A 25383-nucleotide genomic window follows, 5' to 3' on the forward strand; every position below is an offset into this window, starting at 1 on the left:
CCCCGCGTTTCGATTTACTCTGGGAAAAATCCTCACGAGGCGAAGCTTCAGCTGTCACTATGATGGACCACGGCTCACCAGCCCCCGTAGGATACACTTCAGGTGGGATTCTTGTGGCATCTACTTTCTCTTTGGTTTCACACAGGACAGTTAGCCTATCAAGCGCTTTGTTGTATCTCCGGCCTCTCACCTGCACTCGACCCAAAGCTTTAACACTCTCCAGAGTGTGCTCTATTTGGTCTATCTCCACTCCTTCGGGAGTAAGCACCATCAGGGTGTGAGCCTCATCTAAGGTCTCTCCACGACTCCATTCCTGAAGCTCCTCGAACAACTCAGAGTGCATAGCTTGAACATCCATGACCAAACAATATCAAAGTTACTGCTTTTATCTCAAAATACACGTGCTTGGGAACTTCAGACTGAAACAACAAAATATCCCAGCGGTGCCTCCATTTTATGTAGCGCCCCTGACTGTGTACTCCACTATAGCCGGGTACGCCCTGAGTTCTAGTTATCTTAAACTTACTTAGTTGCCCTCAGTGAAAGTTCCCCTGATTTACACACGTATAAAACACAGATACACTTTTACCTTACTTTGAACTATAGATAAGAAACAGTACTAGACACAAAATCTTATGTTTAAACCAAGCAGGTTTACTGAATGAACTGGTAAACACCCAATAAATCAATAAAGTAAAAAGTCTCTTGCAATGACAAAATATAACAATAATAACAGTTACACAGTTCTTTACTGTAATGGGCCCCACACACACACACACTCTCACACCACCCAGTTTCCCAAGTCCCCTCGGTGCAGGCCTGGATCGATGCTAGGGTGCGTAGGAACCAACGGTCCTAAAAGAAAACAAAATGGTGCTCCTACCTGGAAACCTTAGTCTTTTGTCCACAATACACTCACGGCACGCCGAGAGGTCCGTCCCTTAGGTCGCCGAGCTGCACGCTTACTCCTTTTAATCAGCAAACCTGATCGGCCCGCCTTGGCAGTCAGTAGCCTCCCACTCTGTGCAGGTCAGGTGACATCCAGCGAAGTCCGCCTTTATGGCTAACTCCGATTAGCCAAGTTAGCACGCCGCTAACTGGGGATATTTCGAGGCAACAGTGCAAACCAGTCCGGGCTGCACCACCTCACAGTCACGCTCTGTTACTCAGCCGTGGGCGTGGGATGATTTATCCTCACTGTCCATTGGAAAAAAAGTCTCTGTAGACACTAGCCGCATCTCGCGCACGCTTTTCTCTCTCCTCTCCTCTCTCGTGGCCGCCTCCGTTCCCTCCTCTCTCCTTCCGCTCGCTCCCTTTCAAAGTAAAAGCACCTAAACACACTTCCTTATTACTACTACAACACAGTAGAACGAACAACAGAACTATTCAGATATATCTAACTGGAAATAAAACTTAGCCCCATAAAATATACCCGGGCTACACTTACCTTAAGACCTTCAACATATATGTAAAAAAACAAAATGAAATACTTAGTTTTACTCTCATACTGCAATTCACTGCTATGCCTAAATAAATATGAGGGCTAGGCAACTTGAATTTTTCTCTCTTGTTCTCTCTCCTTTGCTCTTTCTCTCTCCCTCTGTCGCCTGGCTGGAACTCATGGGTTTCTGCTTTTGGCCTGCACACCTGTAGGATGGTAAACACCTGCGTCTCATTAGCCTCCCATTATTTAAAGGGAAGAAGCGAGGCTACTCGTGTCAGTGAAACCCTGGCTTACAGACTGCTTGTATAGCTCTTGTGGATTGTGCATTTGTTCTAATTCACCTTCTCTTTGTGTATAGAAAACCTGGTCCCATTCCTTGTGGATACTTGAGTGTGAGTGAGAGGAACGTGGCTGCTAAAGTGTTGTGTGTGACAGAAGAGGAGTGAGTGTGTTTTTCCCCATTCCTGTCAACAGACTCCCACGCTTGAGTCCCCTAGTTTACCGTAACAGATGTGATCCCAACTCCCAGTGTTGTTTCCTTGTTTTTCGCTTTGTTTCCTCTGTACTTGACCATCAAAATTATAAGTATGTATTAATTGTTGTTACTTATAACCCAGCACAGAAATAAGAGCCTTAACTGACTCTCCTGTTGTTGATAGTAATGTAGCACTACTTGTTGGAGAGAATAGGACAGACAGTGTTGCTGGGTCCACTTTAAAAAAATGTAATGTTTAATCTGACATTTCTGTACAGCTAGATTTCAGGATTGGTCTCTATCATTCAGATGACTATCACCAGGAGTCATCGGAAGGTCTCACAGGCCTTTTGAGCTATTACCAGGTGAACTCCCAACGATGTACTAACCAGGCACAACCTTGCTTAGCTTCCATAATCAGTGGAGATCAGGCATGCTCACGGTATCCTGGCCATAATATCCATATGGTTATGCAGAGAAGAAATGCCAGTGTAAATACATGACACCTGTGACTTTTTTGTCTTTATATTAGTTTGCTATTTTCCCCTATGGGAAATAAAATTCTTCTCATAGATCTGATTGTTGTGAAATTACAGTACTTTTCAAAAGGTCCTAAGTAAGCCCTCATTTCTATAAATTTTGGTTTCAAGAAGCCCGATTTTTTTTAGTCATTGTATAGGCCTTGTGCAGAACTATGGACATTGGCTGCTTTTTTTTTTTTTCTTTCCATTTTCAGTGCAGTCATTGCACCCGTTTCCCTGAAACTACTCAGGGTGGCTGTCAAGAAGCCATTCTTAAGAAAGGGAAACAGGGAGAAAAGGTTGAGGTATGCCAGATTACACACAAACTAAACTAAAAGTCAGAAGGTTTTGTCAATACATAGTTTGTGGCTGCATTTTAGCCAGTCGTATTGGGCACCACGGTGGGACGCACAGCAAGAAAGTCTTGAGTTCAATTCCACCATAAGGCGGGGGGGTCTTTCTGTGTGTAGTTTGCATGTTCTCCCCGTGTTTGCATGGGTTCTCTCCGGATAATTTGGCTTCCTCCCACCGTCCAAAGAGGAGTTAGTGGAGATAGGTCAATTTATTATGTGAATGCGGGAGTGAGAGCGAATGGCTGTCTGTCCCTGTGTGTTAGCCCTGTGACAGACTGTCGAGGGTGTACCCCGCCTCTTGCCCTATGACAGCTAGGATAGGCTGGATGGATGGTGTTGGAGATCTTGTCAAACATTGATTGAATTATGAATGCAGTCCCATTCATACAAGACCATCTGGGAAGTATCTGATTGGCAATTGATTTATTTTTCAGCATGGTAATTACCCAAATATATTGCCAATACATTTAAAGCATACCCAGATAGAAAAAAAAAAAACACAAAATAGATCACTATCACTCACTTATGCAGCTAAAGAAGAGCTGTGGACTGTCCTTCAAATCTGTTTTGCCTTATGTAATATATTTTCATGCTCCTTTACACACATTTCCCATTTTACTAGGAAAATATAAAGAATATAAAGGGGTTACTCAAAACTGTATTTTATAGGAACAGTAGGTGTGTTATAGTTCCTGTGGGTTGTGTGTAATTGTGCTCATCACTTCAGAGTTACACATGTCATGCTGATAATGGAAACTGGCATCTCTGTTTAAATGTCCACTTTGACCAGTAAATCTATCAGCAGTAACAGCTATTTCTTGTTTTGTTTTAAATATTTGGCTACATCCACCCACACTTCTGAATGAAAGATGAGGCAAAAGGAATATAGAACTGCCTACTGGAGAGAAAAGGACATTGGTGCAGTAGGATGAACTGACACTCATCAATGCACACTCTCACCAACAGAGGGAGGCATGAAACAAACTATGAAGGGCTTTAAAATTATAGGTGGCATTGAGACATGCTTGTAGTGTGAGTCAAAAATATTTATTCAGTGAAAAAATGCTGCAAAAAAAATAAATAAAATTGGTATATGTAATAAAAACAAAAAGTAATAAGTAACTGCTTTTCACTGGTTATATATAAACACTTTAAAACAAGCAAACAGTTAAAAAAAAATGGATTGAATAATACTTACAGAACAGTGAGCCATATATATATATAGGGTGCATAAAAATAATAGTATTTCATTTCTAAAAAGCAGTCTTATCTGAACTCCCTTCATCGTTTAAAAGGCATAATTAGGAATCCAAACAAAGCTAAACCCTATATATAGGCTTTAATTGTTGTTGTTGTTTCATAACTTAAAAAAAAAAAAAAAAAAAAATCACATTTAAGGATTCAATTAAAATGTCAGCTCAGTGAGAGTTAGATGAGTAGTTTCTTATATTGGCTGTCGGTGTTTTCTTGGAAAGAATCCACTTTAATTGAAGAGTTTATTTTTGAACTTTCTGTACAGCTGGATTTCAGCATTGGTCTGGTGCTGGATCTGCATGAAGCAGGTAATGAATTACTAATATCATTTCTCTTTGTAACCTTATGACACTTGAGCACGTTGGAGAGTTGTCTCTGGCATTGGGAGGATCCAAAGTAGTAGAGTAGGGGATCTAGGAGGCAGTTCAGACTTCCCAAACACAGAAACACCAGATAGAGTGCGTAAGAGCCATCAGGTGCCTCCTGGCTCTTCTCTGTGTTAAACTGCAGGTAGTGTGCGAGCAGCAGACAGTTTGTAGGCATGAAACACAGGACAAATATCAACAGAACTGTCAAAACCATCACTATTGCTCTTTTCCTTTTGTGTGAGCTTCCAGGGAGCCTTTTTTGGAGTTTGCTCAGCGACCAGATGACTCGAGTGTAGGACACCACTGTGATGAGCAGAGGCAGGAAGAAGAGGAGGCAGCAGAGAGTGACGAAGTATGTCTTTAACCAGACGATCTTATCTGTGGAGTGGACATCATGGCAGGTGGTGATGTTCAACTCACTGATGTGAAAAGTCTGGTCCGATGTAACAAGAGGCACAGAGCCAGTCAAGGATAACACCCACATGGTTATGCAGGCTATGACTGTGTTCCTTGGCCTCCTCCAAGCCAGAGAGTCAATGGGATAAACTACAGCAAGCAGACGGTCCACACTGATGCAAGCTATGAGAAGAACAGAACAATACATGTTCCAGTAAAAGGCAGCAGTGACCACGCGGCACATGGACGGGCCAAATTTCCAGTTGTTGCCTTCAAAGTGGTAGGAGATCTTGAAGGGGAGCATCAGTGCAAAGAGCAGATCGGCTAAGGCCAGGTTCAGCATATAGATTGCAGCTGGCTTCTTAGGACGGATCCCCCGAGCAAAAGCCAGCAGGGCACAGATGTTAATTGGCACACTGATGGAGCAGACCAGCGTGTAGAAGGAAGGTAAAAGGATGGTGGACACAGGGCCAGTAAGAAACATCAGGGCCTGTTCCGAAAGTCCTTTTCTGTCCTTGGGACCATTTGAAGAACGATTTAATGTGCCGTTATCATCATAATCTATTGGTTCATCCGTCACTGACTGGCGTAAGCCATACAAAAAGCCCCTTCCGTGTGGAGCAGCTGGAGAAAGAGAGAAGAGGGGGGTGGGGGAGACAGTCTGATCAAAGGTAAAGGAAATGGAAAAGTTTTGGCTAGTCCAACAGGAAGATTACAATCTTCATTTGGTATCAAACAGTTTAACAAACATATACCACATTTTACTAGGTCCAGATTATGCATTTCTAATTTATCTAATTACCTTAATATCAGTTTTGTCCATTAAAGAAAAATCAATTTCAATTTTAACAATACTTACCAAATTTAAAATCGCTAATTAAATCATTCGTTAAAAACTTAAAAAGTGCTCTTAATTGCTACTGTTTTATTACTTCAGCTTGGAAGGGAAAACACTTCTTCAATGACTTTAAAATAAAAAAAAGAAAACCATCAATTTTATGCCGACTAAATGTAGCTAAATCAACACATTTCCAGTGAAAGTTTTTTAAACAGTGCGCAGGGAATGCCAGAGTTTTAAACATAGTAGAAAGTTTTCTTACTTGCGTTTTCTCTTGCGTAGGCAGCACCGAAACACGACACAAGGCACAGAGAAACTAACAGAGACATCGGAAGCATTCTGCTCACCGGTGAAAAATAAAACCACTAAACGAGAATAAATTGATTAAATGCGCGACGTTAATACTCTCCGTTCCCAGTCGACCCAGAGTTCTTCTGCTGCCGCTCTTCTACAGAAGCACGTCAAATGTGGCTTGTTTACGCCCAAATTTCGGCTGGTCAGATCCTATCGCGCCCCTCCACCAATCAGAGAGGTCTGTTCCCAGACACATTCCTGTGGTGTGATGTCACCTTTCCAGTCACGCAGCAAGGTCAAGATCTAACCAAAGACATGCGAGCAGCATCGACCCCCCCCCCCCCCCTCCCCTCCCTGCCCCCCGCGCTCCCAAACCTTGTCAACAAATTAGGACCGTTTTAATGATGTAAACGGTTAGAAGACAGTTCATAGATTTTTGTCTATTTTAAATTAAAAAAACAAACAAACTATTTTTTAAAGTTCTCTAATGAAACCTTTTACCTGTCGTTTTAACACACGATGAAAAACAAAATTAGAGTGAGACGGGGCTTATAACGTAGCATATTTCAAAGAAAAAGGCACAATGTGTTTCAAATGGCACATTTAAAACAGTGTGGGGATTTTTTGTTTGTTTGTTTTCTTTAGACAGTGAAGTTTGATGAGCCTCGTGCTTTTTTCTTTTTTTTTTTAAAGCAAAAACTCTCCTCTCAACCCAGGAAGCGTGACTAACACTGCAGAAAGTTGTGTCCTTTTTCCGGACAGCACATTGAACTCTGCCTAAGAGCTGCATTCTATTTGATGAGTAATAAGAAACAATGATAATGAACCACGGTAACCTAGTAGTGAAGGGACAACAACAGCAATTTATTTATCACCACTTTAAATTGATCTTTCTTTCAGCTAAATATGAAAAAGATTTTCTGTTCTTGGGATGTAAACATCCAGCAACACATTTCAAAGTATTAACTTCTGGGAAAATGCCTTGGAATAAACAATTTTGTTTGAAGTGATTTAACTTATCCCTGCAGACTCTTAACTGCTTCCTTTGTTTGTGACAGAGGGCAAATGGAAAGCTCTATAGGGTCATTAATTTTGGAGCAAATATATTTTCAGACAACAAAAGCCAAACTTTTTTCCCTTTTCTTCTTTTTATTTTTTCTAACCCTTTGTGATGAGATAAGATGTTGCCATTACTTATTTAAGACATATTCAAAAGGTGGCTGGTAAAATTATAAATGTGCCTTTACATTCTCCGTTCCTGGTAGCAAATTGTTCTCCAGATTTTTTCCCTTTTTTGTCTATGTGTCCTTACATTTTTGTTTACTTGCTTATGTAAACTGTTTATCCAGATTGCAATTGCCTGTCTTTCCAGGAAATTACATGACCATGGTACTTCCCATTGGTGAAAATGACCAAGAGACAACCAACACAATAACCAATCATACAAGTTAAAGTAATGGGAGTTTTTATATTCATGTATCTGCTTTAAAAAAGTCTATATTTATGAAGTGCTGGGATGAGAACAGAGGACAGTAAAACCACCAAAATGAAAGGCACCTTTGCCTTGAAATGTGCTGATTACTTTTTCTCTGCGTAAGATGAAAAGAGAATTCCTGAGGGAGGGATGGGAGTAGGGATTGTCAGCAGCTGGACTTTTTCGCCTTGCTTTTTGCTTTCATGCTTTTATATTCACTCAAACTCAGAGAGGCAGACTAAACCCATTTCCTCCCAAAAATATTGGTCACAGTGAATTGTTTCTTATTTAAACATTCTTACATATTTAAACATAAAAAAAATCATAACACAAATATAAAATCATATTTAAACATAAAATCTCTTTCTGCATTGGTGTTACCTAAAGCAATAGTTTAACATTTTGGGATAAATAAATTTGCTTTCTTGCTGAAGGTGCATATCTTGCACAACTATAAAGACCCAACCAGCGTACTTGAGCATAAAGACTGGAAAGCAGGAAGTATATCTTTTTATTTATTTTTATTTTTGGGGGGCCTTATTATGGTTTTATTTTTGATAGGGACAGCAAAGACTGACAGAAAAGTGGAGGAAAGAGAGAGGGGAAGACATGCAGCAAATAGCCGTGGGTCGGACTTGAACCCAGGCCGCCTGGTCGCTTTCATAAAGTCCACATATATCGCCTATCTATACCAGAAAACCTCATTAATTATAGCCTACATTATTTTCTTCATTAGGACTTGAGTTTTAAATAAAATTGCTGACAATAGGGAGATTACATGGAAAGAAGTGGGTCTGCATATAGATAGTTAAAGCTTTTTTATGTTTATTGTGTTCCTCTTGTATGCCTTAGTGCATGACGATTAATCGATGCAAAACCTAAGGTATTTCAGTCATGATTGACAAGGTATTGATCTTGTTACAGTTTTCATAGTCAAGCCTTCAGTTCTTGGGGTGGGGCAAAAAACCTGAGCAGTACTGGCAGCAAGTGTGTATTCTGGTGAATTCCGCATGTTGTAATCATAATGCTGTAAACTGAACTTTCTCATGACTTCCTCAGAATGACTGGTGACTTGGCCATTCTTTAACATATATAAATAACAAATAATAACTCGTAACAGAAAATTGGTTGGCTAAATGAAAGTCACAGTATTTACACAAATGTATTAAAGACACATAACATTTGATTTTCACCAAGAAGAAGCAGAATTTGAAGTTGATTATTTTGTTGATGTTATCTAGAAACTTCTACACACACGATACCACAAAACCACTTAACTCAGGGTCCATAATGAAACATGATGAAGTCCCAAGCAAGCTATGTTAGTTAGCCCCTGTTATGACACTTGAAATTCAACACCGCATTGCAGAATATAATTATATCCCCTGAAGGATGATTAATATACTTTAGGTAGCGCATTAGTGTTACTGCATTACTATAGTGTTTTTGTACGAGGGTATCTTCTGAAATGAATTTCTACTTTGCTCTCTAGACACTCCCCAAGTTAGCTGCTGCTCTAGTGTTGGGCAGGAAGGAAGCATTATGCTTTCAAATACTTTTTTATTTCTTGAAACAATGAGTGCTGTGACAGTGTGGGAGAACAATAAAAATGATACTATAAGGCTCTGGGACTGGCAGTATAATTCTCTGGGTTAATGGCTGCCAGGAACTGTTTTCCTGAACATTTTTGTTGTGAGAAAAAGTACAGTTTGGTATGCACAGTAGAGGACATGTTGTTCCTGCAGCCTGCAAGGCTTGGGGAGTTTCTAAACTAACAAAAGTTCATTCGTGTAAAAAGGAGGAGGAAGGATACAGACTGTGGGAGATTAGATCCAGAGCAATGTCACTGCCACGCTTCCTGCTTTCTGTTTTTTTAGCGCCTGTAACAGCTGAAACAAATGTCTTAATGTTGAAGACTTGAACATGTTTTTCTTTCTGTTGACAAGTGAATAGTGTATTACTGTTTTTTTTTTTAAATTAATACAGCCATAACAATTTTATGTGCAAATACTCAGATATCTACTTTAGTCTAGTTCCAAGAAATACAGACCATATAAATATATATATGTATATTTGAAGAAATGTAACTGTTGGTGCTTACTTCTTTGAACTGAATTAGAGCGAATTCATGTAAGTCATTACATCAGCGCCTTTGAACAAATCGTATGTTCATGCCAGCCTATGCAACGCATGAGGGTTCTTGCACTTCATGCGTTTAAAATGTATGTGTAAAGGAGTCATAGCATTTCATTTGTTCCAGATTTTGTCATGTTACAGCCTTATTCCAAAATGCATTAAAAAAAAATTTCAACTTAAATTCTATGCACAGTACCCAATAATGAATAATGAATGGTGCAAATGAACATGAACATGAACAACAAAATGTGTAAAACTCAGATAATCAAATAAGATTCAACAGCATGTGATTCAGCATATTTGAAGGACTTGAACTTCTCTAAATTCATGTTTTCTCCAAACAAATCAACAGCAAACAGTGCAAATTTCTGAGCTCATAAATCCACCATCTTTTTATAATGTTCATGAGTTGCACAGTTTCTGTCAGTGAGAAGATTGGCATTGCATAGATTCAACCAGAGAGCTTTATGTAAGAGTGTATCCATGTAAGATTTTTATAGTTGTCTGGTTCCACCAAACTCCAGAAATGCTGAGAATGCTGCTGAAATTTAAGGTGGACATCATTTTGGAGATTTATGATGTCCATCTCCAAAGGACCAACACTGAAAAGCTCAGTCATCTGCCCTGACAACTCACTAATGTCAACATCTAGGAAGGGGTTAGCAATAAAAGTCTCAGCGGGCTCCAGTTTCTCAAAGCCATAGAATCTGTCTGAAAACTCCTGTCCCAGTTTGGACACCAGATCACAGAATCTGTGTCCATTAAATACCTTTTCTGCTCCTAAATGGGACTCCAGTATCTTTGCAACTGAGATGAAGTGCTTAAGTCTTTTATTTAGTATCTGCTGGATATAAAATGAGAATTTAGCTGTGAACACCTTCACAGCACTGATCATTTCACACACTGTTTACTCTCTGCCATGCAACTGCTAGTTCAGCTGGTTAATTCTTTCAGTCACGTCCACTAGGAAAGCCAGATCCAACAGCTACTCAATATTTCTTTGTAATGTGGTATCCTCTCCTCTTACTCACATAGACATTCACTGTGTATGCTATTGCTTCCTTGCAAGTAAATAAACGCGTTGGGACACACTACTGTGTGTCTCACTTCATAAGATAATTTTTCTAACGGGTTTTCTGTTTTCTTTGTATTATTGTAGGGTCTTTACCTTACAATATAAAGCAGGTTGAGGCAACTGTTGTTGTGATTTGGTGCTATATAAATAAAATTCAACTGAATTGAATTGAAGTGAAAAATGTCCATCCATATTCAATTTCCAAGGCAGGCTTACTTGTTTGATAGGGTTTAAGGGTTTCTTTTATTCCTCTCCGTGAGAGCAAGTGGCTACATGGGTAAGTAGTTCACATATCTAACTATCAAACAAATTATCTCTGGTTTGAGTATGAGAGGAGCCATTAATGCATTGACAGCTGTGTCAGGAAGACTATCTGTTGCAATACTCTGTCAAATCAACTATATGGTGACCCCTTGTAAATAAGGGAGTTGTAGCTAAAAGATGCTAAAGATCTTTAGGGGGTATTATATGAGAACTGATCTGTGTCTGAGCTGGTTCACAGGGATCCACACACTTTCTGATGAACACAATCTGACTACTCATCTACTCTCCTTATTTTTATAAGGAGAATGTGTGTCTGAAAACTTATGTCAACTGCAGAGAGAGACGCATATATCAGATTTTAGCATCTGTTGATCTACAGCTGTGAAATCCAAAAGCAGTACTTAGATATAGAATATTTCAGCTTGAAAAGATTACAGAACGAGGAACTTATTTTTTTTAGACTTGCAGTCTGCTAAACTAAACTAAACTACTAAATAAAATGCAACATCTGCGACCAGAAAACAGGAAGATACACACAGCAAACATAAGAAAAGAGCTGAAAACCATGCAGACGGCAGATATTTATATTATTTGACAGTACAGTTTTGGCACATGACTGTGAACAGCACATTTTCCCTCACCTTGCCCTCTAGTGACAGTACACAGAATTCCATGGCAGCGGAGTATTGGGCTTACAAGATTTAAATGACACCTGCTGTATGATAGTGTAGTAGTTTGCAACTTTTTAACATCTGGTGTAAAAATGTGATAAATAAAATATGCAAAACTACCCACTGTGGTAACCCCTTGTAAACAAGGGATACTACTACTACTAGTACTAGTAGTAGTAGTAGCTTCTCTTCTACTGTTATGTAGAAGAGTGCAGATAGACTTTTATATATACTGGAAATTTTAACCTTTGCAGAAATAGGTGAAAGGTGTTATATTGCTAAAAATCCCTGGACGTCAGAGCCATGGGAAGGTACTTGAAGTTGAGGGTGCTGAAGTAAGAGCGTGCATGTGTTGGGTTGGGGGTACTAATTTCTGAGGTATAAAATATATATAATATATTCCATCTGACCCCACTGGACACAGCAGACAAGGTATTTTATGATACAGCAGCGCAGACAGAATAATTTTGTTTGCGTACAGCTGACTAGAACCCATCTAAATATGGATATTGTTTTAGCCAGCCCAAAAACCAGATTTAGACAGCATACAACATACCCAAGAACTCTTTTGCACTAAAGATCTACAGCTGTGAAATCCAACAACAGTACTTAGATATAGAATATTTCAGCTTGAAAAGATTACAGAACGAGGAACTTATTTTTTTTAGACTTGCAGTCTGCTAAACTAAACTAAACTACTAAATAAAATGCAACATCTGCGACCAGAAAACAGGAAGATACACACAGCAAACATAAGAAAAGAGCTGAAAACCATGCAGACAGCAGGTATTTATACTATTTGACAGTTTAGTGTGAACCACAACTTCCTCCCAGAGGAATCTGACTAGAAACTCTTTGTAACTAAGAGTATGAGATCTGACAGAGAACACAACAACAAAATGTCAGACGTCACTCAACTGAAAAAATAGGGATATTTATTCTGTGCAACTGGACAAAATATTTTCTGTTTCTAGAAAGAGCATTGGTCCAGTGATTTAAAAGAAAAGAAGAGAAAAGTGCCCCCACCCCCACTCACTTTTCATTAACGCTTAAAAAAGATTGAGATAAAAAAAGTTCAGCATGTTCCTGTTAGCAAGCATACATCTACATGTACCTTGAATAAATATCCTTTCTTCTATCACAGATAGGATCAAGATGACAAAAACACAATCGCATAACTTTTTAGAGAGTCACATAAATGTCATCTTTCTTGTCTCAAGACTCTATTGACAATAATTAATTTCCTAGGTTGACCTTGATCAGACAAAAGTGCTGATGTCAAAGGAAATAGCCTGGAGTACTGATTTATTTTAGTATATTCAGTGTTTGAAAGTGTTCCTGTTTTTTTTATTCTTTGGCTGTATCATACCACACTTTTACTAACCAAGTAACTAAAGAGGAAGTTAGCAAGCACTTCCCCCCCAAACCAATACACAATACAGTTTTGGCACATGACTGTGAACAGCACATTTTCCCTCACCTTGCCCTCTAGTGACAGTACACAGAATTCCATGGCAGCGGAGTATTGGGCTTACAAGATTTAAATGACACCTGCTGTATGATAGTGTAGTAGTTTGCAACTTTTTAACATCTGGTGTAAAAATGTGATAAATAAAATATGCAAAACTACCCACTGTGGTAACCCCTTGTAAACAAGGGATACTACTACTACTAGTACTAGTAGTAGTAGTAGCTTCTCTTCTACTGTTATGTAGAAGAGTGCAGATAGACTTTTATATATTCTGTATTACTGGAAATTTTAACCTTTGCAGAAATAGGTGAAAGGTGTTATATTGCTAAAAATCCCTGGACGTCAGAGCCATGGGAAGGTACTTGAAGTTGAGGGTGCTGAAGTAAGAGCGTGCATGTGTTGGGTTGGGGGTACTAATTTCTGAGGTATAAAATATATATAATATATTCCATCTGACCCCACTGGACACAGCAGACAAGGTATTTTATGATACAGCAGCGCAGACAGAATAATTTTGTTTGCGTACAGCTGACCAGAACCCATCTAAATATGGATATTGTTTTAGCCAGCCCAAAAACCAGATTTAGACAGCATACAACATACCCAAGAACTCTTTTGCACTACAGATAGGAATGTGAAATTACCGCTTAATGATGTAGGTGGGTGGTTAAAACACAAACTTAATTTAATAATGGAGTTTGACTAAAGTTTTCTCTTGGGATGTTAGGGTGCCATTAAACATGTTCTTTGTTACTGTCTTTTGAATGTTCTTAATTTATGGTTGTAAGGTACATTTACCTAACGTTTCAAACATCCACCACAGGATGGCAACATCGGGAAGAACAATAGTTACTTCTTCCAGATGTTGCCAAGTGCATCTCTGTCTGGTTTTTTTTTTTTTTTGTTTGTGCTGTTTGTTTTATTACACCAGACACAGAGTCTGCAGTCCATTCTCTAGAAAATCTTTAAAAACTAATACACCTACTGGTAGAAAAAATAATGAAAGGTCACTGATGAGGGCAGACGGAGCAAGAGACTGAGAGATGGATTGGGGGCATGGCTGCAGTGATGCAGATGCAGTGATGCAGATGCTGTGCTGGTCCACCGTGGTGAAGAGAGAGCCAAGTATAAAAGATAAGCTCTCAATTTAGCAAGCTGGCTTGATTGCCGCTAATTCTACGATTAATTAACTTTCAGCGTCCATAGGGTCAGAGTTGAGAAGTAATAATGTACAAATGTGTTATACTTAGAATTTGGGGGTATCTGTACTTTACTTGAGTACTTCTTTTTCTCAAATTTTTTTTATCTTTACCCCCTACATGTTAACACAAATATCTGTACTTTCTACTCCTTACATTTTAAAAATGGGCTTGGTACTTCAGCTTCAACCCTTAAAGGGATGTAAGCCATCCTCATACAAGAATGCTACAGTACACAATGTGAAAACATTCCTACATGGATTACAGTCAGTTACTGCCTTTTCCCATTCTGACAACTCTGTCTGCCAAATATACAGCATAGCCCTACATATAACATACACATGTATGTTTATACTTAATTAACCAGCATCACTACATCCTTAAAAAATGCAAGGTTTTCTTATAACACTAGTTAAAGAAAACTAAATAAATTACAGTAAGACCATTCTGGGAGTTTCAACATCCTGGCCATTCATCCATCCATTTTCTTCTTCTTATCCATGGGCCAAATTGTGGGAAGAGCAGCCTAAGCTTAACAGCCCAGACTTCCATCTCCTTCACTCCTTCCCCCTTCTTTACCTCATATGCGGGAACACTAACACGTTCCCAGCATGATGTAAGCTTATAACCAGCTGTTATTGTTATAGCTGTCAGCTGTGTAGAGGATGAGATAATCCATTATATAAAATTTCAAGCACCTAAGCAATATTCTGTCCCTAGTGTCAAGTACAGAGGACTCCATTTCCTTTTATAAGTTGGAATGAGTGAAGAAGCAGCCAGCGCCCAAAGAAACTCTGGAGAACTATCAATTAAGATAATTTTAAAATATTTACAAGGTAGTCTGGCTATTGGAAGAAATATGTTAAGAAAGAGCTTGAATCCTCTACACAGCACTGTAATATGTGTTTATTGTAACGTTATGTGGTTTGATTCACTGCAATGGCCAATTTGTAAAAAGTACTTTTCATGAAAATCGTTGAAGGTAAATTAAGAATAAGACCATGAACAACTGGCAACACCAGGTCATGTATAGATAAACTTTATCATGAAATTCCTTTGCATAAATATTAATATGTCATGATTATTAGTTTGCTGTAAATAAACCTTTTGTCCTTTTTTGTTTTGTCATATCAGATAAATGTGTCATATCTGACATATTATAGGCTCCAGCCCCCTGTAGCTCTGACAAGGATGAGCGAAAGAGGATGGATGGATACTTTCAAGTCACACATTTATTTCAGATATCTCTGACTGTTACTGAAACGTATGTTAAGCACAGCTCTTATCATATGGAAGGAACAAGTTAATGTTTTGGCTTCCTGATATTGGTCTCAGTTTGAGATATTTTGAGTAAAAGGATGTTGATATCACCTCTGCAGTTTGAGATATTTTGAGTAAAAGGATGTTGATATCACCTCTGCATGTTGTGAGTCTGAAGACTGGCATTGCATTGCTGAAACAATTGCACGACTGGAAGGAATGTGTAGAAATTTAGATTTGTACATTTCTATTTGAGGGAGAGAGGAACAAAATATGGGGAAGATACTTGTTTTACTTGTTTTTGCTCTCTGCATAAGCGGTACACAGCTGAAAAAAGGTAAGAGAATTTTATAACAATTTAAGAACAGACTTAAGTGTTTTTTCATGGAAATTGACAGTTAATCTGATAATTAAACTGCCACAGTTTCATTATTCATATAAAAACACATGATTTTGCCATTGAATGGTTTATTATAGAATGGTTTTAAATAGTTAGCCAAACATTGCCTTGTGCAGCTCTGTCAGTTTGAAAACTTCCCGTATTTTCTGTCATGCATATTCATCTTTGATTTTTCAAGCGCAGAAAAAACAAGCGTGGCACTGAAAACGGTTTTCTATTAACAAAATATATCAGTACATATGTTGGTACAAATATATTTGAAAATCATTTATATTTTGAATGTAACTTTCATTTTTGTATTGTTTTTTTGTTTTTTGTTTTTTGCAGGACAAAAGCGACGGAGGGAGCAGAAAAACAGCTCTGAGGTTGTTTTTCCCATGCCCAGAACATTTAAAGGGGCCCCTGTCATTAACATCCAGCCCTTCGTAAATGGGACTCAGGCTTCCTTTCTAACTTATTCCCCTCCAGCTCTGAACTTGCTCAACAACAGCACAGTGCGGTACCTCGGTGGTTCTCTGAGCACCCGAGTCATTCCCATTATTTACATGTTGGTGGTTACAGTTGGGATTCCAGCCAACGTCAGTATCTTGTGTTTGCTAGTGACTAAAATCCGAAAGGTGTCTTCTGCCATCCTCTACTGCAGCCTGGCTGTCTCCGACCTCTTCCTCCTCCTCTCCCTCTTCTTTAAGGCTCACTACCATTTCCATGGAAACCACTGGGTTCTCGGAGAGACTGCTTGTCGAGTTGTTACGGCATGTTTCTACGGCAATCTCTACTGCTCGGCTATGACGCTGGCTTGCATCAGCATCGAACGCCACCTTGCTGTGGTGTACCCGTTCCTGTACAAAAGTATGCCCAAGAGAATGTGCGCTGCCTGGGTGAGCCTGGCTCTGTGGGGGGTGTTTGGTGTCGCCATCATCCCAGAGCTCATCGTCCAGCAGAGCTACTGGCTCCCTCAGCTCAACCGCACAACCTGCCATGATGTGTTGCCCCTGGATCACAGCTCTCACATGTTTCTGCTCTACTATCACCTGATTCTTATCATCTTATTTCTTGTGGTGCCTCTGGTTGTTATAGCTGTGTGTTTTGCCCGAATCATCAACAAGCTCACAAGGTCACATTTTGACTGGGTGACGTACATCAAAGCAAGCACACTGGTGTTTAGTATCTTCCTGGTGTGCTTTGTCCCCCCTGGAGTCCTACACTTTGTCCATTATGTCCAACTGTTTGTGGATGGAACAGAAACTTTGTATGTGTACTTTAATGTGGCAGTGTGTTTGTGCTGTGTCCATGCCTGTCTGGATCCCTTCCTTTTCCTTTTCATGTCCAAGGCTGCACAGTCTAGGTTTCATTTTAAAACTTTCAAGAGAAAGACACTCAGCAGTGTCTTGTTAACACGTAACACGTAGACTAAGGGTTAGCAATAAGTAATTATGACTTTTTATTTTTGTAGCCAATCATGAGGAAAATGATTCTCCTTGGTTGCTATCCAAAGAGAAATAAAAAAAAATACCTGTGCATGTGCAATGACAATAAAGTTGAATTCTATTCTATTCTATTCTATTCTAAAAATACCTATTCTATTCATTTAAAACTTGCAGTTTACCTGAACCTGATTTTATCTTTGTTTAGTTTATGTGTGTGAGACACATATACAATTGGAAATTAAAAAAGAAAGCACTAACAGGCCAATTTATTAAGAACAGCTTACTGGTACTGAAATTGACACCATTTTGCCTCCAGAACTCCTTTAATTCTTCGTGTAATATGTTCAGCAAGGTGCTGAAAACATTCCTCAACAATTTTGCCTATATTGACATGAAAGCATTATGCCGTTGCTACAGATTTCTCAGCAGCACATCCATGATGCATGATGTGATTAGCCAAGAAGTTATCTATTGCTATTAAAAACTATCACAAATTAATCAACATGAGTGACCTAAATCTTGCTAAGAGTAAACCTAACTTGATAATATACTTGTTTTGTTGCATAAATAATAAAGAAAATATCCGAAACGTTTACCATTTATTCCAGAAAAGAGTTTTTGTGGCATTTTCTTCTTTTCCCTCCACATTCTAAAGCTATGAAATCACAATGACATGAAGGGTTAGCTGCAATGTTGATCCTGGATGAACATTATTAGGATGGAATGCCACTGTGTGAAACCATGTGAACTGTAGTCTCAGTTGTACACACAATAAACACTGCTGTGTGATTAGATGTTAAGATAACACACTTATTTTGCAGGCAAAAATCAGCACACTTAAATTTCCTCTTGCTTACTTTGGCTCTATAACTAGCACATGATGTTTATTTTCTGAGTCTATAATACTAAAGGCCTTCCTGATGAACACTTCTGATGTTGCGTGAGGCTCATAGTTTAAAATTTGTACATTAAATTATGTGAAAAAGCATAATCTTTCTACATGTTGGTCTATAAATTGTGTTTAGGAGAAAAGGTTGTGGGAGTCACAAAAGCTGTTTGGGGGAACAAAAGTATAACAGCTGAAAAGGAGCAGCTCTACACCTTTAAACTAAACCTGGAGAGGAAAAGATTAAATGATGACCAAGTTGAAAACACAAGCCTAATCTAGAAGCAGGTCAGTAATCCTGACTGTGGTGTACCTGGGTCGTAGTACAGAAATCCTATTCCCAGCTCTTAGTATGCTGACGATACAAATAAATTGTTGTTTAACCTACAGTATTATATTCTAGAAATCACACCTTTGTTGTGGGTGTCCTGTGAGGACAATGTACACATAAAAAAAAATCAGAAAAACAGGCCTACATCTTGAATTTTCAAAAAGTGTATTACAATACTAATAGAAAAATCCGATGAATTAAAAGGCTGGGTATTACATACTGTCAACATGCATGGGGGCAATAAATATATGAATGAAAAATGAAAATGAAAGCTGCAAAACAGCTCAGGTAAGCTTATTATTATTAGGTAATATTATATTATTAATAATGAAATCGTAATATTATATTATATTATATTATATTATATTATATTATATTACTTATATTATTAAGTAATTTCCATATTTGTTAATCTGAAAGTGCTGTGAGCCTGCACCTGATCAACTTGCCTGTTTTATTAGACTAGACATGATCATATTATTATTATTATTATTATTATTATTATTATTATTATTAACTTTTTTTTTTCAAACTCCATCTTCTCTGCATCACAAATGTCGACGGAGGTGGTTAGCAAGACGAAATTGTCATGATGCTAAATCACTAAAGCTCATTTAATTAATTGCTAATAACTGATGCCATAACTGTGAAAGCTGAGCTGGCCTCTCAGCTAGCCCAGCTTTGTTAACAGGACACGGACACGCCCTCAGAGAAAGAGAAGACTGCACTTTATTATGAGATGAAATAAGCGCAGCTTTCAACAGCAATAGTCAATTGTGGCCACAAGTCGGCAATAATGTAAAAGATGAATGCACATATTAATTGACAGGTGAGGAGTTTTACGACAGCGGGGTCTGAGATTAAAGGAGAGAGAGATCCCTTCATGTGAAGAAGGATGGCCTCCTGTGACAGACTGAATGTACTATCAAGCGAAAGCCAATCAGAGTGCTCCCTGCTGGCACGAGGAGACTACTAGTGGAAAGGGATCATGGTGGAAAGACTGTAGAGCAGGGATAGGCAACTCCAGGCCTCAAGTGCCGGTGTCCTCCAGGTTTTAGATCGCACCCTGGGCTAACACACCTGAATCAAATGATTAGTTCATTACCAGGCCTCTGGAGAACTTCAAGAAATGCTGAGGAGTCATTTAGCCCTTTAAATCAGCTGTGATGGATCATGGACACATCTAAAACCTCCAGGACACTGGCACTCGAGGCCCTACCCCTGCTGTAGAGCTAAAGTGTTAGTTGGGGAGTGGTTCATATATTTTGTCCAGAATGTGTGCGTGCAGACAATCAGTAAATAAATTCATACTGTTTTCGTGATAGCATAGTTTGGTGCAACTTTCCACGTGGTCACTGTTGTTTATATTTGCGTCATTGGACAGTTTACTACTTTGTGTGCTGAGGTTTGAACAAGCTCATATGAGTTGCACCGTTTGGTGAATACTTTGTGACTTTATTGTTGGTTCACTGTGTAGACATATAGCAAGAACTTTCTATATGTTAGTACATATAAATAGTATGTTTATTTTAAGTATTAATTTCTGGCGTTATGTTTGAGAAATAAGCAGTCAGAAAAATAAAATCATGTCCAAATAGATGTTACGTTGCAGGTTTATACAGAAAATATTTATCTGTTTATTATTAGGTCATTTATTCCTTGTTACAGAACCACGCCCCTCTACATAGAAACAACAGCACAAGTAATTTATTTTTTATACCTAATTTCAGTAAGCTGCATTGTAACCAATGCCCCCTGGTGGCTACATTTTTTTATTTATCATTCACCAAATATATTCTTTAAATCTACTGCAGTACTTTAGTACGTCTAAAATTTAAGTTTATTTATAATGGCATTTTATAGATATTACCATGATTTGTTTGGCCACAAACAAATTTCTGATGTTGTCATATCCGTCTTACTTAAAAAATGAGTAGTCTGAGGGTTTGTGTGAACAAAGTGACTTAAAATCAAGTCATACTAATACACAACTACATTTTTATAACAAATCTAAAGGACTTTAAATAATTGGTTAATCAAGTTATTAGTCTTTGAAATTATTCCTTTTAACAGCCCAATACGAGTAGGTGGGCATGTATTGTGTAGCTTCATGTTTACCATTCTCTTCATTATTTGAGCCTTCAAGGGTCTGATGTTATGATTTGGCGCGAATACATGAAGTTTATAAGTTCTTTGTTAGTTCTTTTCTGGAAGTTTTGAACTTAAACTTTTTGTCATTAGAAAATAGAAACAGAAAGTAACACAATGCGACGACACAGGAAAGATGCAGTTATTTTAGGCATACCACTCGCACCACTTTTAAGAAAAGAAGGCGGGGGATCATGCTTAGTATGACTATGAAAAAAGTGATTTCTGCCTACGTCACCACTGTTCGTGGTAGACAAAATGGGTGATATTTAACTGGTCGCAAATGACTTGTAATGACTTGAGGAAGTATTCCTCTTCTGTCCCCTCACGGCCACTTGTGCCTCATGACACTCATGACACATGCATTTAGGTCCTTGGGGGTGGGCATGGTGTCCAGAGGTGGGGTCTGTTCATTCAGCATCACCACTGGTGCTGGTGCCAACTTCTCAATTTTAAAACAGCCTGTAGACATCGAGGGTCACAGACATACACTATGTTGGTCGGCTGCTGCTTCTAAAAATATCTTGTATTATTAGTACTGTGTGCTTTTCAGTAACAGTTATTATTTATTCTTTACTATTATTTATGCATATGTCGGTTGTTTCTGTGATTACTCTGCTGCGGTAGGTGTTGAAGCAGAATATGTTTTGTCCCTTGTCTCCCTTTCTGTCTCTATCCCTCTTCTTCTCCTCTATTTTTCTCTCCCTCTCCTTCTGTTAAATTCCTTCCCAACTTCTCTTTCTTCTTTTTTCCCATCCCCTAGTGTTGTCTGTTGTAACTATAATAATTCAAAATAAAAAATCCTAATAAAATTCTAATAAACTATGACTATCAAGTGGAACATTATGCAAAATATCATAATGGTCCACTTGGGAAAGTAAATCTGTTGGGCCTTTTTTGGCCTTCAGATAACAATAACAATAACAGGAGAAGAGGAAAAAAATGTAAAGAAATGTAATTAGTGGAGGATGGTCTCCGACTTTCACTGAAACATAGATTAAACATAACCTGTTAGTCCTCCTCAAGGTTAGAAAGAACATTCTAAAGTTTCCATTAAGTTGACTACAGTGGAGAACATTTGGTTGTCTCAGTTTGAGTCATCTGTGACATTTGGAGTTTGACGTCACAACAGGAAGTTGAGGTCACTGCTGGGGCACAACAGACCCTGATACTGATGTTACTTCTTCCCTCTGATAAAAATATACGCCGAAAACAAGGCCCGGGTCACATCTGTGATCAGCTGGATGTCTACAATAATAAAATATTCTTTGATAAAAGCAGAGAAAATACTCCAACAATCCTTCCACCAGCATGTGTCCTGATCTGTCTTACCCTGATCACTTTCAAGCATATTAAGTTTCCTGTAAATGTAAAAGTGAAATGTAAATAACATGCCAAAAACACAGAACTTAAACTGCAGTAACAGAAACCTTCTTAAAGGTTTCTGAACCAAAATGAGTAATGTTTTTAGTTAGCGTACCTGTACACAAATAGCTGCAGAAAAGGAAGGGAAGACAAAGCTGCTCGTGTTGAGGCAGGCTTATCATCTTCACACAGGCATTTCCTTGACTCACCAGTTTTTCCTTTTTCTGTGTGTTACCTCTCTTCATAGCTCCAAACTTAGGCATCATATAACTTGCAGCACTAGGAGAACTGTGTGAAAATGTATATTTGAACATTTCTGTTTAAGACAGTGAAAATGATACACAATACACACGGGAAAAACTGCGCAGAAAGTTCTGAGTAAAGTACTGAGATATCAGGTAAAAAGTGGGTCAGTATTTGTTTTGGCAAAGATACAGCAACAATAAAATAGTTTTCAGACAAGACAGAGTAGGGAAGTGAAAAACATTGTCCTTCATATTCAAAACGAAAGCAAAGATATTTTGTTTTGATACTGTGCTGGGTGAACGTGTGATTTTTTTTTTCTTACAAGGGTCGGCTTTCAAGTTCCTCCCACAGAGCTAATCGAGCGAAGCAGACTGGGGTGACAGGGAAAAGCAGTGATAACAAACAAAGAAGAGGCTTGCTAGTGACTCTTAAGCTGGGAGCCGATCAACAAGAAGAAAAATATGGGGAAACTACTCCTGGTTTTCTTCGTTTTTGTCCTCTGTATAAGCAGTACACAGCAGAAAAAAGGTAGGAGAAGCTTGTCAAAATTCAACAACAGCTTTAAGTAACAGTTTCATGGACTTGAGAGATAATCTAAAACATCTGGCGGTGTTGCTGAGGGTTGGCGGGTAGAATGACTGTTTGGTAAAAACTGGCTGAAACAGGATTTGAAGCAGATTCATGACCCTGAATTATTTATTATACATATATATACTTTGAATAGTTAATATTTCAATATCTTGACATCATATTGTCCAGCTATTTCAGTGAGAGGATTTTTTTTGTGTTTTCTGAGTTTCCTAATCATTATTTGTTCGTGGAATTTAAGTTAGATGAAAGTGTTTTGAGAGCATTTGGCTACAGATGAAACTAAATATCTAAATACCTAGCACATTGTATAGATACTTTGAACCAGTATATTTGAAATCTATGTTGGTACAAATATATTTGAAAATCATTTACATTTTGAATGACCTGCAGTAACTTTCATTTTTGTATTGTTTTTTTGGTTTTGTTTTTTTTTTTTTTTGCAGGACAAAAGACACGGAGGGAGCAGAAAAACAGCTCTGAGGTTGTTTTTCCCATGCCCAGAACATTTAAAGGGGCCCCTGTCATTAACAATCAGCCTTGTGTAAATGGGACTCAGGCTTCCTTTCTAACTTATTCCCCTCCAGCTCTGAACTTGCTCAACAACAGCACAGTGCGGTACCTCGGTGGTTCTCTGAGCACCCGAGTCATTCCCATTATTTACATGTTGGTGGTTACAGTTGGGATTCCAGCCAACGTCAGTATCTTGTGTTTGCTAGTGACTAAAATCCGAAAGGTGTCTTCTGCCATCCTCTACTGCAGCCTGGCTGTCTCCGACCTCTTCCTCCTCCTCTCCCTCTTCTTTAAGGCTCACTACCATTTCCATGGAAACCACTGGGTTCTTGGAGAGACTGCTTGTCGAGTTGTTACGGCATGTTTCTACGGCAATCTCTACTGCTCGGCCATGACGCTGGCTTGCATCAGCATCAAGCGCTACCTGGCTGTGGTGTACCCGTTCCTGTACAAAAGTATGCCCAAGAGAATGTGCGCTGCCTGGGTGAGCCTGGCTCTGTGGGGGGTGTTTGGTGTCGCCATCATCCCAGAGCTCATCGTCCAGCAGAGCTACTGGCTCCCTCAGCTCAACCGCACAACCTGCCATGATGTGTTGCCCCTGGATCACAGCTCTCACATGTTTCTGCTCTACTATCACCTGATTCTTATCATCTTATTTCTTATGGTTCCACTTGTGGTTACAATTGCGTGTTTTGCCCGAATCATCAACGAGTTAACAAGATCACACTTTGACTGGAGAATGTACATCAAAGCAAGCTCACTGGTGTTTAGTATCTTTCTGGTGTGCTTTGTACCCTCTGGAGTCCTACACTTTGTCCATTATGTCCAACTGTTTGTGAATGGAACGGAAACCCTGTATATGTACTTTAATGTGGCAGTGTGTTTGTGCTGTGTCCATGCCTGTCTGGATCCTTTCCTTTTTCTTCTCATGTCCAAATCTGCAAGCTCCAGGCTTTACTTCATGTCTTTCAAAGGCAAGACGCTGAGCATATCTTTCTAATAGAAACCTGTTTTAACAGTGTTAAAAAGTAAGTGATCATATTTCTTATTTTTGTGGATGATAATGAGAGAAATGTTCTCCTTGGCAGGAATCCAAAGAGAGATCAAAAGCACATGATTTTTCATTTAAAACTATAAATGGATTTCATCATTGTTGTATTAACCTTATTCTATGAGTCATAATTGTTGTTTTATTATAAAAGTTCTGTTTTTGTGACACCCACACACAAAACGTAACGCCTATATTTAAAAACTAGAAAACAATAAGAAACTTGAAAGTGTAAAAGAAAAAAGAAAAGAAATGTATACGTACATAATACATTTTCCTGTTTAATGACAGTAGTGGCAGCAAGATTTACAGTATGTAGGGTCATTTTTTGCTTACTGTAATTCACAAGTTATTTGAAAAGATGCAGTGCAATGATACATAAAATATGAGTTTTAGTGTCTGCCATTTGGTTGCTATTATAATAGTATTTTAGTAAAGCTACTGTAATCTGCATAAACAATTCATTAGAGTAAAATGCATCTACATATGTTCATGTTCCCTGAATTTCATTTTTCTCTCTACAGTGTTTACAGTAATTTCCCTACTATCCTCTGTTGTGTAACTACCCTGAAGATTTGAACTGGAAGTTAATGTCATGATGGGCTTTAGCTAAAACATAGCTGTGTGTTTTTATGTCAATTTGTATATGTATATAGTATATGGATGTACATAGAAGATGAAAGGATGTATTATTTTTTAAATTAAATAATAAATATAATTAATAAATGTGTCAAGTAAGAATACTATACATCTATACTAAAAAAAAGATTTCATAACCTTTTTGAACTTTTACAGTAGTATATAGCTATATTCTATACATTTCTGTATCTCTGGCTTTCCTGTGAACTTTTCAAAGATATCATCAGTTATTAAACTACTTCTCTCTGCTCTCTACCACTGACTTGGTATTTCCTAACCAGCCTTTGACAGGATGTAGA

At 38.4% G+C, this 25383-nt stretch overlaps 3 protein-coding genes across 3 annotated transcripts; 2 read left to right on the plus strand and 1 right to left on the minus strand.

The window, feature by feature from the left end:
• Positions 1-3818: 3818 nt before the first annotated feature.
• Positions 3819-6134, minus strand: LOC120718698 (proteinase-activated receptor 1-like). The gene is made up of 2 exons (XM_040007331.1): positions 5912-6134; positions 3819-5435 (listed from the first exon to the last, which is right to left on the minus strand). The coding sequence occupies exons 1-2, from the start codon at positions 5985-5987 to the stop codon at positions 4222-4224; spliced, it is 1290 nt and encodes a 429-aa protein (XP_039863265.1). The 5' UTR covers positions 5988-6134; the 3' UTR covers positions 3819-4221.
• A 5668-nt stretch (positions 6135-11802) lies between these two features.
• Positions 11803-17369, plus strand: LOC120718628 (proteinase-activated receptor 3-like). Its single transcript, XM_040007194.1, has 2 exons — positions 11803-15830; positions 16221-17369. The coding sequence occupies exons 1-2, from the start codon at positions 15767-15769 to the stop codon at positions 17300-17302; spliced, it is 1146 nt and encodes a 381-aa protein (XP_039863128.1). The 5' UTR covers positions 11803-15766; the 3' UTR covers positions 17303-17369.
• Positions 17370-22089: 4720 nt separating this feature from the next.
• Positions 22090-25175, plus strand: LOC120718630 (proteinase-activated receptor 3). Its single transcript, XM_040007199.1, has 2 exons — positions 22090-22824; positions 23331-25175. Exons 1-2 carry the CDS (start codon positions 22758-22760, stop codon positions 24395-24397), a joined length of 1134 nt encoding a protein of 377 aa, XP_039863133.1. The 5' UTR covers positions 22090-22757; the 3' UTR covers positions 24398-25175.
• The last annotated feature ends 208 nt before the right edge of the window (positions 25176-25383 follow it).

The sequence above is a fragment of the Simochromis diagramma genome, unplaced genomic scaffold (assembly GCF_900408965.1).
Source record: "Simochromis diagramma unplaced genomic scaffold, fSimDia1.1 OVJJ01000682.1, whole genome shotgun sequence".
NCBI classification, from domain to species: Eukaryota; Metazoa; Chordata; class Actinopteri; order Cichliformes; family Cichlidae; genus Simochromis; species Simochromis diagramma.